The following is a 15701-nucleotide window of genomic DNA, read 5'->3' as shown; positions in this document are numbered from 1 at the left end:
AGTAGGGTGGAAACAGGATGTGATATAGAGAGGGTGGAGAGAAAAGTGACTGGTGAAAATCAGGGTGTGACAAAGAAGGGATCAGGGTGTGACAAGGAGGGGGTGGAGCAGGCGAGAATCCTATCACTGAACCACCAATGCCCTGGAGTGCTTTATGTAAAAGTGATTTATGTAAATAGACCAAAGCTTTGGATCAGTAAATCCCTATATAGGCATATGGTTAAGCAGAAGCCAGGGGGAGGTGGCATACTATCCAACACAAAACAAGTAGAATTACAAGGATGATGGAACTGTGTTATATGTTCTCCCTCTTTCTTATTAAAAAAAAAAAAAAAAAAAAAAAGACTGAGGGAGCTGGCTGGCATGAAACCACTCAATCTGGGAGGTTGCCTGCTTTGCTTTGTGTGTGAACCGTGCTCAAGCCTCTGCTATACCACATTGGAGGAGTACTGTGATGCTGGTGGTGCTTCAGTGATATGATGCCCACAATATAAATTTCTTTGAAAGAGGTAGTCTGAGTGGCAAAGATTTGGTGATAACAGAGAATTGGATCAGGGAGTCATCTCAGTGATGAAGCACATGTGTGAGCCCTTGAATTCCATTCCATTCCATTCCAGTCCTACATCATAAAGTCCCAAATACTCACTGTTATGTTAATTTTCCAAAATAATATGAAAATTACATCACTTTGTTAGTGGTGTTACAAAATTTTCTGCATGGCCAGGAATTTAACTTTCAAGATATATATATTTAAATATATTTATTTATTGGTTTTGGAGACAGAAAGAACTTGAGAGGGAAGGGGGAGGAGATAAAGAGGGAGACACCTGCAGCACTGTTTCACCACTGGTGAAGCTTTCGCCCTGCAGATAGGGACCTGTGCACTGTAACGTGTACATTACTTTTTTTAAAACAGATTTTATTTATTAGAAAGATAGGAGAAAAAGAACCACACATCACTCTGGTACTTGTGCTTTTGGGGATAGAACCCAGGACCTCCTGCTTGAGAGTACAATGCTTTATCCACTGTGGCACCTATACTAGACCACCACTGCTTGGCTGTGGCTTATGGTGGTGCTAGCGACTGAAGCTGGGACTCAGAGCCTCAGGTACTAATACCTGTTGCATAACCACTGTGCTTAATAGTTATAACAGTTCTTATAATTAAGTACATACCAATATAGTCAATATGGTACTGCCTGGTATTTCACACAAATGGATACATACTGGAGATAATCTGTCTTTTTTTTAAAAAAAAAAGATTTATATATTAGAAAGCTAGGAGGAAAGGACCAAACATCAATCTGGTACCTGTGCTGCTGGGGATCAAACTCAGGACCTCATGCTTGAGTCTAGTGCCACTGTGCCACCTCCCAGACCACGAGATAGTATCTCCATTTTATAAACTATAGAAATAACTGGTCTAAAGTTGCACTAACACAGAGGCCACAGCCTTGTTAACCAGGTAGTCTTCATTTAAAGAAGATAGATGTCTCCAAAGAGGCCCAACAGTCCTATCTCCCTGTATCTAATTTCTTCTGGTTTACTTCAGGGACAAAGGCATTGACGTTACCCAGAAAGAGTCATTTAATAAGCCCATGTACCCGTTGTTGAGTCTTATCTATTTTTACTTTCCTAGTGGAATGCTGATGAACAGGCATTTAACACAAGTGTGAAGCAGCTGCTGTCAGGCCTGCCAAAGCAGAGATACCTAAAATTAATCTGTGATGAAATCTACAGCATCAAGGTGGAAAAGAAGTAAGTTATCATTTAGACATAGCAAGTTCCACATGGACTAGAACTCAGGGAGAAGGCTGGGAGATAGCTTGTCCAGGTAGAGCTTCACTTTACCATGTACAAAGGCCCTGGGTTTGAGCCCTGTCACAAGGGAAGTACATGGATGGTAATATGGGTAGGAGGGGGCTTGTTGATACAGTAGTGCTACTGTAGTGTCTCCTCTTAAAAAAAAAAAAAACGGGCAAATTTTAAGAATGACACATACCTTCTTGTTGAAGTTTGGTTGAGAAATTATGTCAGAACTGCATTTGACAACTAGTAAATGTTGCTATGGGCTGGGAATCAGTCATGATCTGATCAATAAACAGCAATCCTAAGAGTAGCTAGCTACTCCAGTTGTAATTTTGTTTAATGAGGTAATTCACTCCCACAAGTGGTACACCTGGTCAAATGCACATGTCACAATGCACAAGGACCCAGGTTCAAGCCCCTGGTCCCTGCCTGCAGGTCTCAATCTCTCTCTCTCCCCATCTCCTCCTCCCTCTCAATTTCTGTTTATATTCAATAAATAATAATATATACGTAATAAAAAGAAATTGGCAATAAAATATTTGAGAAGAAATAGCTGACTATATTGTTCTGTGACATCATGTCAAAATACAAATCATTCATGTTTTCATCTTCTATAAGATGGCAAACCCTGAGGTGAATGAATGTTAAGAGGGATCTTATACCAGACTTGAGTTTGTTAGTGAATTGCCTCCCATCTTGTTTTAAGACAAAATTCCTAGTTACTTCAGTGTTTTGAAAATAATCCTGTTCTTTATACTGTACTGATTCTGCCTTTTCTCTTGCAGAGTGTCTGTGCTGTTCCTATACAGCTACCGAGATGATTACTACAGAATCTTATTTTAATCCTCAAGAACTGCCTTTACACTGTTTAGACAGGAGTTGTGACTATGAAATGTTGTACATTTATTATAGTTTAAAAAGCTGCCCAACAAAGTTGAGCTTTGTCAGCTTTTCACATGTAATATATTTATCTTTTTAAATAAATATTTTTTATATATACCTACTGCCTTAAAGTTTTGTGGAGCTGGAAGATAAGAAAACAGTGGTTGTCATCCTTATTTCTTTTGTTTTTTAAAGATTTTTAAAAATATTTATTTCCTTTTTGTTGCCCTCGTTTTATTTTTTTAATTGTTGTTGTAGTTATTGTTGATGTCATCGATGTTGGATATGACAGAGAGAAATGGAGAGAGGAGGGAAAGACTGAGAGGGGAGAGAAAGATAGAAGGTGTCTATCTTGTGAAGAAGGTGTCTATCGCTTGTGAAGTGACCCCTGCAGGTGGGGAGCCAGGGGCTTGAACCGGGTTCCTCACACTGGTCCTTGTGCTTTGCGCCATGTGCGCTTAACCCACTGGCTACCGCCCAACTCCCGCTCTTCCTTATTTCTAATGACCAAGCACATGAAAATATCCTAACTAGAGGGTGTAATTAGAAACCACTGTAATTAACTTGGACATTTTATTTTAAACCAGAGCACTGCTCAGCTCTGGCTTATAGTAGTGTTGGATTGAACATGGAACCTAGCAGCCTCAGGCAAGAATGTATAATTATACTATGTCCCCAGGGCAGAAATTTTTATTCTTGGTGATTTTGTAATATGCTCATGGTTAAGCAAGTCATTTGGTTGTAAATACTCAAGTTTGCTAAAGGAACCATAAGTATTACAACCAAATTATTATATAGCCAAATACTAAGAATACTCATACCACAACATTTTATAAAATCATCCATTAGGTTAGGAGACAGAGCTAAATTCTATCTAGAATCACACAATTTCCAAATCAGTAGTTATTGCTAGAAACTATTAAATGGAGTGGGGGGGGGGAGAGAGTCAGCATTGATAGACAAATTTAATGATACATTGCTCTTCATACAGATGGCTGTAAAGACTTTAAAATGTAATCCAGGAATCTATAACTAAGCAACACAGACCTATGGAGCATTCACAATAAACAAAGCTCCTACAGCATTAAAACACAGCATTCTTCCATCCAAAATGATGAAAAGTTATTATAAGGGAACCAAAAGAAAGCATAGAAATTCAGTGGTTGGTGAAAGCAAGAAATCTGGGGTCCTTCACTGTGCTGCTTTGCTCTTCTTACTCTTGCTCTTTTTGTCCCTCTTCTTCAGACCATCCATGTTGGCTCTCAGCAGGTTTGAATAAGCCTAGAAGACAAAGAACAAGAACTTAGTGGGAAGAGGTGCCAATGGGTGGAACAGCTGCCCCATTTCCAATACTGGACTTTGGCTTCAGGCCCACCTGGTAAAGAGTAAAATACCAGGAGACACACATTTTAAGTGGATAAGGGAAACACAGAATTGCACCTTCTACGACACTGTCCTACACTGAGCTGTATAAAACTGTTTACAAGTAAAAATGGAAAACTGCCTAATACTCAAACCACAACATTTTATAAAATCATCAGGTTCCAACTCCATTAGGTTAGGAGACAGGCCTAAATTCTATCTAGAATCACACAATTTCCAAGTTAGTAGTTATTACTAGAAACTATTAAATGGAGTGGGGGGGGGAGATATTTTAGGTTCAAATAAGCAGTAAGAAGAGCATGCCTGAAGCTTAAGGAAAAAAACCTAACTTATAAAATAACTGAAGACATGATCACCATGGAGAATACATTTCATAGCTTGACAATTTGTTTTCATAACACACCAAGGAAAACAATAAACCGGGTGTTAACCTAATGTTAAATATGACACCTGCCATGAGGAAAGGGACAGAGATAACATCAAAAACTTACCATCTGAAACTTATTCACTTCTTTGGAACTCACCTGAATAGGAAAGGAAAAAAGTAACATATAATATGAAAAGAAGTGAAATTGTACTTCTAAAGCATAACAATCAGTAAACATTACCTCAGTTTAAAAATAAAGTAGGGGGCACATGGAAAGCCTATTCTCTATGTAGGAATCATGGCCCAAGGTTAAGTCAAAAGCTTCATCAAGACAACATCCTAATTTTTTAAAAAATTTTTATATTTATTTTTCCGTTTTGTTGCCCTTGCTTTTTATTCTTGTTGTTATTGATGTTGTTGGACAGGACAAAGAGAAGTGGAGAGGGGAGGGGAAGACAGAGGGGGAGAGAAAGATAAGCACCTGCAGACCGGCTTCACTGCCTGTTTAAGTGACTCCTCTGCAGGTGGGGAGCCAGGGGCTCGAACCGGTATCCTTACGCTTCGCACCACGTGCACTTAATCCGCAACATCCTAATCTTTTAAAATGTCATCCCATGACCTAGGAAGTGGTACAGTAGACAAAGTACTGAACTTAAAAAGTAAGAGATCCTAAGTCTGATCCCTAGCATTCCATGTGCCAGTCATGCTCTGGTTCTCTTTTCTCTCTTCTCAGTAAGCAATCTACCAAAAAAAGTCTTGCCAATACAACTAAGGCTATTTTTCTATTCTACCTTTCTATGCCTAAGAAACATGCCAAGTAGCTTTAAGCTTTTTCCCACATGAAGGCATATTAAGATGGGAAGAGGCAGAAAAGGGTTATAAAAGAAGCCATGTCTCTTCTCTCAGTTAAAAACCCTTACATGTTGGCAATGAAGTTTTCCTTTTTTCAATTTTTTATTAGTGGAGAGAGACAAATTTTATAAATTGAGAGTGGAGAAATAAGACACCTGCAGCCCTGTTTCACCACTTGTGAAGCTTCCCCTGCTAGTGGGGACCAGGGGCTTGAACCTAGGACCTTGTACACTACAGTGTACTCAAGCAGGTGGGCCAGCGCCTGGCCCCTGAAGTTTTTCCACCAGATGCTGAGATACTTCAAAGGACTTAACATTTATCTTTCGTGGAAAGTATGTTTACTCCCTATCTTATTTTAAACCTACCTTCAAATTCAAAACTATTAAACAAAATGGTACCTACCACAAGAGAGTCTACCTCTGAAGAGTCCTTAAGTTTTCCTATTTCATAATACTCAACTTTATTTTTGAAAATCATATCTTCCTCTACAGTTAAAGTCCTTTTAATATAACCGGTAGAAGCCACCCCATCATCTGGGGCCCTTATCTGGGAATCCTTGGATTCTCCCATAGACAATATGGGCCAAGACCTCTAACAGATCCTTCTCCCCACTATCACTGGTCACTTACACCAAGAACACTAGCATAAGACCTCTTATGGGCCTCTCGACCTTGTCCTCACTGTAAGGTAGCATCAGTAGGGACTTCCCCTCTCCAAAGGGAAGCTGGGTTATCCTACTCTACCACTTGAAGAGGACTGGTCCTGAAATGAGTGCAACCTAGAATGTTCCCAGCTGTAACTATGGACTTCGCACTCAAACTGACGAGACTCAGGTTACACAGGCTCTTGTGCTAAATATGAATACATATGGGCCCTGGGTTGATGGAATAAGCAGTTAATTGTATTTATATACTTTCTGCAAATTTGGGGGCTACTCTTTGTCCTAACCCAGCCTTCTAGTTCTATTCTCAACTCTGTCACCATCTCCCCAGACAATATTTTTAGTCTACCTGCATATTAGCTCTCAAGCTTGGGCAAAAAGTACTAAAATGATGGGCCTCTTGGAATATACCTAAAGTATACTTCTTAACTTCTTTCCACCCCAAGATCATCTGCTCTATTTCTACTTTTTGGTTCCTATTTATTAAACACTTTGCCTTGCTTTATATCGTACTACCTTTAAGCCACCAAATTGCAGAGGCTATATTTAAAAATACACAAAAAACTTTGGTTCACTCCTGAACAAATAATGGATCAAAGAAATAATCAGTAGGTGGAAGACAGCTCACCCATGAGAATGCATGCCTTGCCATGCACACAGCCCGGATTCAAGCGCTAGCAACACACAGGAGTATCCTAGCACTGGGGGACTCTGTGCTATGGATTCTCTCCCCTCTCTGTCTTCATCTAAAACACAAAGGATGAAAAAAACGGGGCCAGGCCGTGGCACACTCAGTCAAGCTTTTATTACCATGTGCAAGGACCCAGGCTTGAGCCCCCACTCCTCCCCTACAGTAGAGATGCTTCACAAGTGGCGAGGCAGGTCTGCAGGTATCTTGTCTGTCTCTCTCTCTCTCCTATCTTCTGTCAATCTCTCAGTCCTATCCAAAAAAAAAAAAAAAAAAAGGTAAAGATGACTACCAGGAACAGTGGATCTGTAATGCAGACAGTCTCAACAATAACCTTGATGGCAAAAAAAAAAGGGGGGGGCTAGGCTGGGCAATGGTGTGCCTGACTGAGTACACGTTATGATGCACAAAGATGCCAGTTAGAGCCCCCAGTCCCCACCTGCAGATGGTGAAGCAGCAGTGCTTCAGGTGTCTATCTCCCCCTTCCCTCTCAATTTCTGGCTATCTCTATCCAATAAATAAAAATTAAAAAAAATATTTAAGGAAAGAATGAAAGTCAGCCCATGAGTGGTAAAATTATGCATACACAAGGCCTCAACGGGTGGGGTGATGGCACACTGGGCTAAGCATACATAGAACAAAGCACAAGGGGAGTTGGGTAGTAGTGCAACAGGTTAAGCGCAGGTGGTGCAAAGTGCAAGGACCACAGTAAGGATCCCGGTTTGACCCCCGGCTCCCCACCTGCAAGGAAGTCGCTTCACAAGCGGTAAAGCAAATCTGCAGTCTTTCTGTCTTCCCCTCCTATCTCCATTTCTCTCTGTCCTATCCAACAATGATGACATCAATAACTACAATAAAAAACAAGGGCAACAAAAGGGAATAAATAAATATTTAAAAAAAAAAAAAAAAAAAAAGAACAAAGCACAAGGGCCCATGCAAGGATCCCAGTTTAAGGCCCCAACCTGCAGTGGGGTAATTTCACAAGCGGTGAAGCAGGTCTGTAAGTGTCTATCTTTCTCTCTCCCTATCTTCCCGTCCCCTCTTAATTTCTCTCTGTCCTATAAAAAAAAAGAAAAGAAAAGAAAAGACCTGTGTTCAAGCCACTTCTCCCTGCCTACAGGGAGACACTTAATGAGCTATGAAGGAAGTCTGTAAGTGTCTGTCTTGGTCCTTTCCTACCTCCCCCTCAACTCTCAACTTCTTTGTTCTATCCAATAAAATCAAAAGGAAAAAGAACAAAATGGCCACAGGGAGGGCTGGATTCATAGTTCAGGAATCAATCCCCAGCAATAACCCTGGTAGCAATAAAAATAAATACATTTTTTAAGTAAAAGAATGAAAAAACTGCCAGGGAAGTCTGTTCAGGTATGGTATTGTATATACATGAGGCCATGAATTTATTAATCACTGTCACATAAAAAGGGAAGAAAAATATCTGTACCTCCATTTTTACAGTAGTGTTATTTATAATAACCAAGACATGGAAGCAGTAAGTGTCCACAGATATCCACAGTTAAAGTGTATAGATACCCAATGTAGGTTTATTCAGAAAAAAAAAAAAAAAAACAGAGGTATCCTTACCACTTATTGCAACATGAATGTTCGGAACCTGAGAGCATTATGTTAAATGAAATTAAACTAGATAAATACTGAATAGTCTCTCTCTCTTAACTAGAGAATTGCTCAGCTCTGGTGCTATCAGAGGTTAAACCTGGGACCTCAAAGAGTGTCAGGCATGAACCACTGTGCTGAGCCTCAGGCTCATAATCCTAGTTTTGTTTCTGTTTTTTAATTTTTTATTTATAAAAAGGAAACACTGACTAAATGATACCTCTATCCCATCCCCTCCCCTGATAGCTTTCCTATTCTTTAACCCTCTGGGAGTATGGACCTAAGGTCCTTGTGGAATGCAGAAGGTTGAAGGTCTGGCTTCTGTAACTGCTTCCTCAATGAACATGGGTGTTGACAGGTCGATCCATACTCCCAGCCTGTCTCCCTGTTTCCCTACTGGGGAAGGGCTCTGGGGAGAGCTCTAGGATACATTGGTGGGGTTGTCTGTCCAGGGAAGTCTAGTTGGCATCCTGCTAGCATCTGGAACCTAGTGGCTGAAAAGAGAGTTAACATACAAAGCCAAACAAATTGTTGACCAATCATGGACCTAAAGGCTGGAATAGTACAGGTGAAGAGTTGGGTTGGGTTGTCTCTGTTTTGTAGATAGCTAGCAGGCATATTTTAGTTATATTCCAAAGGGCCTGTGGCTATACTAGTGGTTTGTTTGTTTTGTTTTGTTGCCTGAGCCTGAAATCTGATATGCAGATGGATCCAAGTTATTGTCTGGGGAGATGATGTCATGGTTGGCAGGACCAGAAAGCTGGATCAGGGAATAGAGTAGCTCCCATAATCTTAATTTTATGGTGAATCCAAAAACTAAACTCACTGAAAAAGAGATCAGACTTGTTACTGAGGGAGGAGTTAGAAGGTCAAAGGGTAGAAATTTCAGTTATAAGATAAATGAGTACAATATGACTATTGCTAACTCTGCTTACAATACATAGAAAAGTTGAGAGTAAATCCTAAACGTTCTCATCAAAGGAAAAATGGATTTTTCCTTCTTTATCTTATTTTAAAGGAATCAGTACACAGGCACTGAGCCTCAGCAATAACCCTGGAAGCAAAAAAAAAAAAAAGGAAGAAACAAAAACTGCAATCACCATATGAGCTAGCAATACCACTCTTGGGCACTTATCCAAGAGACCCCAGTGTTCATAGCTTCATTCAATAGCCAAAGAGTGGAAATAGGCTAAATGTCTATTGGCAGAGGACTGGATAAAAAAGTTATGGGAGGGAACGTGCGGTAGCGCAGCAGGTTAAGTGCACATGGCCCAAAGCGCAAGGATGGGCATTAGGATCCGGGTTCGAGTCCCCGGGTCCCCACCTGCAGGGGCATCGCTTCACAAGCAGTGAAGCAGGTCTGCAGGTGTCTGTCTTTCTCTCCCCCTCTCTGTCTTCCCCTCCTCCATTTCTCTCTGTCTTATCCAACAAGGACATCAACAATAACAATAATCACAACAAGGACAACAACAGGGAAAATTTAAAAAATGTTTTAAAATTATGGGATATTTCATGTATTATTCCACGGAATACTACTCTGCTACTTAAAGAGGCGATACTGTATCCTTCAAGGCAACATGGATCCAACTGGAGTTGATTCTGCTTAGGGAAGGAGGGGAAAGACAACCACCAGATACTTTTTCTCACATGTGGCACATAGATGACTAAAGTAAACGAACTAGAACAAAACAATGGTAGCCAAACTGCCTCCTGGACTTTTTGTGAGAACTGTCGTGATGGAGGGATCACACAGAACTCTAGTGGCGGGTCTGGCGCCTCACATCTGGCCCTGTGTGCTGTGAAACTACTACCCCGAACTAAAGCTGGAAAAGATAAACGTGGATGATTCAGTCAGGACGCCTGGGGTCCCCCGCTCACCACCGTGCTGATCTTCTTCTTGCCGTCAGTGGCTCGCAGCAGGCACTTGTCCGCGGGCTCGAAGCCCTCCACGGAGCCCTTCCTGGGGATGGGCTTGGTGCGACCGTCATCTGCAGGGAACGCAGCTCATGAGCAGGCACAGAGCGGGGCTCGAACCCGCACCTGCCCGCTGTCCTCCCGGCGGCCTGGCCCAGCCCTGACGACTCGACGCGCTCCTGCCCCTTCCAGCCGCGTTCGAGCTCAGAGCCGAGCGGGAGAGCGCACTCGCCCAGGAGAGAAGCCCCGACGAAGCGGGGGTGGCCCGGCACTGTGCTCCTCCAGCGAGAGGGAGACCCGAGGCCCCGCGCCCCCGGCCCACTCACACTTCTTCAGGGTGATGAACACGCTGCCCGACAGCCGGCACTTCTGGAAAAGCCTGGTCAGCTCCGTCAGGAACTGTAACGCAAGACCGCCGGTGAGCAGGCCGCGTCCGCCCGCCGCCGCCACCCCCGTCCCGCCCGCCCGCCGCAGACTCAGGCGCAACTCGGCCCCGTGCCCCGCGCCGCCTCCGCCCCGCAGCGGCCAGCGCGCCCGCGCACACCTGCTCGCTCTCCAGCAGCACCATAGCCGAACCTGCCACCGCCCCGTCAGCGGACGCCCCAGCCACCCAGGCCGGAAGTGTCGGGAGGTAGGACGGGACTTCCGCTTCCAGGGAGCCTACTCTCGCCCACCAATCCCGGCGTCCGCCCTGCTCTAGGGCGCCCCAGCCGGTCAGCTGAAGAGGAATTGACAGAGCGCTATGCTGTCACTGGGGGTGCACGTGCCTGAAAATCTTCCTCCTCGATCTGCAGAAATGAGAGCAAAGATTCCACGAAAACCCCGAGGTGTGTGTATTCAGAAAATTGGGCGAGTTGCCTAACCAAAAAAGGCTTTAATGCCTGATGCTCCAGTGTGCCAGGTTCAGTCCCCCACACCCCCATAAGCCAGAGCTTAACAGTGCTCTGGTGTAAAAAAGAAAATATTTTTAATTAAAATAACAGAAAAGAAATAATGAAGCCTACATAGACTTCATTATTTCATTTATTTATTATTTTTACTCATTATGAATATAATATATATTATCCAGTCAGCAAAAAAGCTCGTGTGGATAGTGTACCTGCATTCAACTCAGAGTTTGTTTTGCATTCAACTCAGAGTTTGTTTGTTTTGTTTGCCTTCAGGGTTATCGCTGGGGCTCCATGCCTGCACTACAAATCCACTGCTCCTGGAGGCTATTTTTTTTCCTTTTTGTTGCCCTGGTTGTTTATTATTGTTGTTGTTGCTGCTGCTGCTGCTGCTGCTGCTGCTGTCGTTGTTGAATAGGACAGAGAGAAATTGAGAGAGGAGGTGAAGACAGAGAGGGGAAGAGAAAGACACCTGAAGACCTGCTTCACCGCTTGTGAAGCGACCCCTCTGCAGGTGGGGAGCCAGGGGCTGGAACCCCAATTCTTGTTCTGATCCTTGCGCTTTGTGCCGTTGAGTGCTTAACCCAGTGCACTACCATCTGGCCCCTCAGCCCAGGTTTTTGTTGTTTTATCAACACCAGCGTTACTGCTGGGGCTAGTGCCAGTACAGCTCCCAGTGGCCATTTTTTTTCTTTTTTTCTTTTTTCTTTCTATTTTCTTGCATAAGCCAGAGAAATTAAGAAGGGAGATAGGAAAAGAGAAAGATAGACAACTGCAGACCTGTTTCACCACTTCCTTTCTGCATGTGAGGAGGGGAGGCTCGAACATAGGTGGTTGATCATGGTAATCAGGTGGGTCACCACTGGGCCCCAACAACCTAGGTTTGAATTTGGCCCCCACTGTATTGGAGAAAGCTTCATTGCTGTGGTATTGATAAGAAATTTCCAGATTTTAACACCTGGATATGCTTATAATATATGTTTATGGGGGTCGGGCGGTGGCGCAGTGGGTTAAGCGCATGTGGCGCAAAGCGCAGGGACCGGCGTAAGGATCCCGGTTCCAGCCCCCGGCTCCCCACCTGCAGGGGAGTCGCTTCACGGGCAGTGAAGCAGGTCTGCAGGTGTCTATCTTTCTCTCCCCCTCTCTGTCTTCCCCTCCTCTTTCCATTTCTCTCTGTCCTATCCAACAACAAATAGCGTCAACAAGGGCAACAATAATAACCACAACGAGGCTACAACAACAAGGGCAACAAAAGGGGGAAAAAATGGCCTCCAGGAGCGGTGGATTCATGGTGCAGGCACCGAGCCCAGCAATAACCCTGGAGGGAAAAAAAAAATATATATATATATATATATATATGTTTGTAATCTGATTGTGATGCATTTGTAAATAGGCCTCAATACAGGATAGAAAGACTGAAAATACTCCTTTGGGGGCCCCCATAGGATCTTGCCCTCAATGTGGGTCAACAATGGTAGAGAATGTTCCATCCTCGGAAGGGGGGTTGGATACTCAATCTACCACCTGAGGAAGGTGGGTCCTGAAATTAGTGCAACTTGGAATGTTCCTACTCATGACCACAGAATGGGAGTTCGGACCTACAGGGATGCAGAGGTTACTTAGGCTCCTAAGTTTAATATGGGTCCCAGATCAGATCAAATCGATGGGGTTTACAGTCAACAATATTTATACACTTTTCCCATATTTGGCAGCTACTCTCTTCCCTGATCCAGCTTTCTAGCTCTTTTTCCAGCCATGACATCATCTCCCCAGATAATAACTTGGGTCCACCTATATATCAGATGTCAGACTCAGACAAAAACTAATAAAGTCATGGGCCCTTTGGAATATACCTAAGATAGACCTACTAGCTATTTCCAAAACGGAGACCCCCAACTCTTCATCTGCAATATCCCACCTGTTAGGTTCATGATTAGTCAACAATTTGTTTGGTTTTATATGTTAACTCTTTTTTCAGCTACCAGCTTCCAGATGGACTTCCCTGAGCAGACGACCCCACCAATATGTCTGGAGTCCTGCTTCCCCAGAGCCCTGCCCCACTAGGGAAAGAGAGAGGCAGGCTGGGAGTATGGATCGACCTGTCAACATTGGTGGGGTTGTCAGTCCAGGGAAGTTCGGTTGGCATCATGTTAGCAACATGTTCAGCGGGGAAGCAATTACAGAGGCCAGACCTTCCACCTTCTGCACCCCATAATGACCCTGGATCCATACTCCCAGAGGGTTAAAGAATAGGAAAGCTATCAGGGGAGGGGATGGGATACGGAGTTCTGATGGTGGGAATTGTATCCCTCTTATCCTATGGTCTTGTCAGTGTTTCCATTTTATAAATAAAAATTTTTTAAAAAGGAAAAAGAAAGTGAAAATATAATAAACAGGTTAAAAATGTGTAGAAAGTCTGAGACAGTGCAGGTGGTTAAGACAGTGATGCAGGCTAGCCTTCACTGAGTGGACAAGTGATAGCAAATAGAGCCGGTGAAGGTCAAACTGAACTTTTACTGAGAAGGCAGCTTCTGTAACCTTAACAGTGTTTTTCCTTATCTTGCTTTATCTCTCTGTTCCTTTCTGGAAAATCACTCTGGGTCAGTGAAGCCCCAGTAATGACAATAAATAACAAATAAATAATGTTCAATATGTGCTAAAAATAAATTCCTCAGTGGCAAAAAAAAAAAAAAAAGAGAGAGAGAGAGAGAATTATTTCTGATCGAACAGTCAGGAGTAAAAGTAGCTCAGTGAGCAGTGAAATTGAGGCTCTAAGTCAATATAACATCATTAAATTTTAATCTTGTCAGACACTCAAAGCCCTTACAACTATTAATACTTGCTGTCCAGGTAACATATCATTAATCAAAGTGTTTGATTTTTTTATTTAAATGCCTTATTTAGTGTTTATTTTAATGAGAGAAATACAAAGAGAAGCCAGAGCACTGCTCAGCTTGAGTTTATGGTGGCGTGTTGGGGATTGAACCTGAGATCTCAACCCTCAAACATGAAAGTCTTTCACATAATCATTATGTTGTCCCTCCAGACCCAATCAAATTGTAATGCAAATGCATAGTAGGGATTGTGGCTTTTGGACTTTGGAAAACAAACAAGAGTCGAGATCCTCATCTCCAAGTCTTGTCAGTCAGAACTCATAATAGCCCATCTCTAGAGGCCTTCAGTAAAGACCTAATACCAAGAGCAATGTGGAATTGCTTACCCTAACCTTCAACCTCAGGGACTATACATGACCTGACAGACTCAGGGAATATCCTGCTTGCAGTATCTAAACTCCAGGGTGCTATGCTCACCCAAATTCTTTCCTCAGAGTACAATTTAAGTCACTAGAGTTAGTTAGGGCTGGGGCTTCAATTAGGGTCAAGAGGTATATTTGTATTAAGGTCAGCTTGTTGACTATAGCAGTTACTCTAGTTGCAGTTATGCAGTGCTTACAATATGGTGTTATAAAATATGGTTATGAGGGTGGGGGGAGATGGCATAATGGCTGTGCAAAGAGACTCTAGTGTCTGAGGATCTGACAGACCCTGGCTGCTTGAACCAGACAGCTCTTCTTGGCTAAGTGATGGAAGGCAAATTACATGACTCTTGTGAAAACATAATTTTTTCAGATAGAGACAGAGACAGATAAAATAGCATAGAAGCTATTTCACCAAGTGGGCTAGGGCCCAGGCTTGAACCTGGGTCACAAGCTTGGCAAAGCACTGTCCACGTAAACTATTTTGTCATCCCCAAAACATAATTTTTAAAGGACATTTATTTTATTTTAGTGAGAGAGAGAGAAAGAGAGAGAGATAAAGCCAGATACCAAAGCACTTCTCAGCTCTCATGGCAGCGATGGGGATTGAACCTGCGACCTTGGAGCCTCCGACGTGAGAGTCTTTTGCATAACCATTAAGTTGTATCCACAGCCCAAAACAGAAATCAGAGTCTCATGCATATGCTCTATTGCTGAGCCACTTCTCTGGTGCTATTTATTATTGTTGTTAATTGCTTTACCAGAACACTGATCAACTCTGGTCTATGTTGGTGCTGGGAATTGAACATGGAATCTTAGGATTTCAGGGTTTTTTAAATATATATATTATTTATTTATTCTCTATTTATTTATTGGAAAGAGACAGAAATTGAGGGGAAGGGGAAAATAGAAAGAGGGAAAGAGAGAGAGAGAGACCTGCAGCACTGCTTCATGCTCAGGAAGCTCCCTCCCTGCAGGTGGCAACCTAGGGCTTGGCCCTACATTGTTACATGTACACTCAACCAAATGCGCCACTGCCCAGTCTCAGTCCCTGTATAACCATTACTCTATCTCCCCAGCCCACAATTTTTTGTTTGTTTGTTTTTCTTGCTTTCATGTGGTCCCAGGGATGGAGCCCCAGGCACCATACTATTCCCAGCCCCATGATATTATGATATTTTTTAAGGCAAAATTGTGAATCAGCAGGACTTTTTCCAAGAATTCTGAAGTGGACCCTTTCCATTATATGTTACCTTAATGTGGAGAATTAAGGCTAGCAGAGGCCCTGTGGTTTCTTGTGAGAAACTGTTCCCATTACTTCAAGAATACAGATCACCTAGATTTCAGGATAGCTTCAGAAACAGGCTTTTTTTTTTTTTTTTATCAGGGAA

At 42.8% G+C, this 15701-nt stretch overlaps 2 protein-coding genes across 7 annotated transcripts in view; one reads left to right on the top strand and one right to left on the bottom strand.

Annotated features, from left to right (window-relative positions):
- Positions 1 to 15701, top strand: part of EIF2AK4 (eukaryotic translation initiation factor 2 alpha kinase 4) — a 162543-nt gene that overhangs the window by 138265 nt on the left and 8577 nt on the right. For 4 of the 5 annotated variants that reach the window (XM_060175102.1, XM_060175103.1, XM_060175105.1 and 1 more), the window contains one exon: positions 1640 to 1758. In XM_060175102.1, the coding sequence (XP_060031085.1) occupies positions 1640 to 1758 (119 nt within the window). Of the gene's footprint in view, positions 1 to 1639; positions 1759 to 2594; positions 2809 to 15701 lie in introns of those variants that run through there. The other variant, XM_007537327.3, reaches the window with a different exon arrangement.
- SRP14 (signal recognition particle 14) lies at positions 3251 to 10858 on the bottom strand. Of its 2 annotated transcripts, none has more exons than XM_060175109.1 (5): positions 10712 to 10858; positions 10494 to 10566; positions 10132 to 10241; positions 4566 to 4598; positions 3251 to 3972 (listed from the first exon to the last, which is right to left on the bottom strand). In XM_060175109.1, the coding sequence occupies exons 1-5, from the start codon at positions 10733 to 10735 to the stop codon at positions 3883 to 3885; spliced, it is 330 nt and encodes a 109-aa protein (XP_060031092.1). In that variant the 5' UTR covers positions 10736 to 10858; the 3' UTR covers positions 3251 to 3882. The 2 variants fall into 2 exon arrangements, with proteins under 2 accessions (XP_060031092.1, XP_060031091.1); XM_060175108.1 differs by having other exon boundaries at positions 10655 to 10811.

The sequence above is a fragment of the Erinaceus europaeus genome, chromosome 16 (assembly GCF_950295315.1).
Source record: "Erinaceus europaeus chromosome 16, mEriEur2.1, whole genome shotgun sequence".
Taxonomy (NCBI): Eukaryota; Metazoa; Chordata; class Mammalia; order Eulipotyphla; family Erinaceidae; genus Erinaceus; species Erinaceus europaeus.
Note: the sequence above shows the minus strand (reverse complement) of the source record. Positions and strands in the feature narration are given on the sequence as shown.

Coding starts and splice junctions, on each gene's coding strand:
- SRP14 (XM_060175108.1), bottom strand. CDS start 10,735: ATGGTGCTGCTGGAGAGCGAGCAGGTGTGCGCGGGCGCGCTGGCCGCT. Junction 10,567..10,654: donor GGCGCGGGGCACGGGGCCGA/GTTGCGCCTGAG, acceptor CTTGCGTTACAG/TTCCTGACGGAGCTGACCAG. Junction 3,973..4,565: donor AAGTGAATAAGTTTCAGATG/GTAAGTTTTTGA, acceptor TTTGTCTTCTAG/GCTTATTCAAACCTGCTGAG.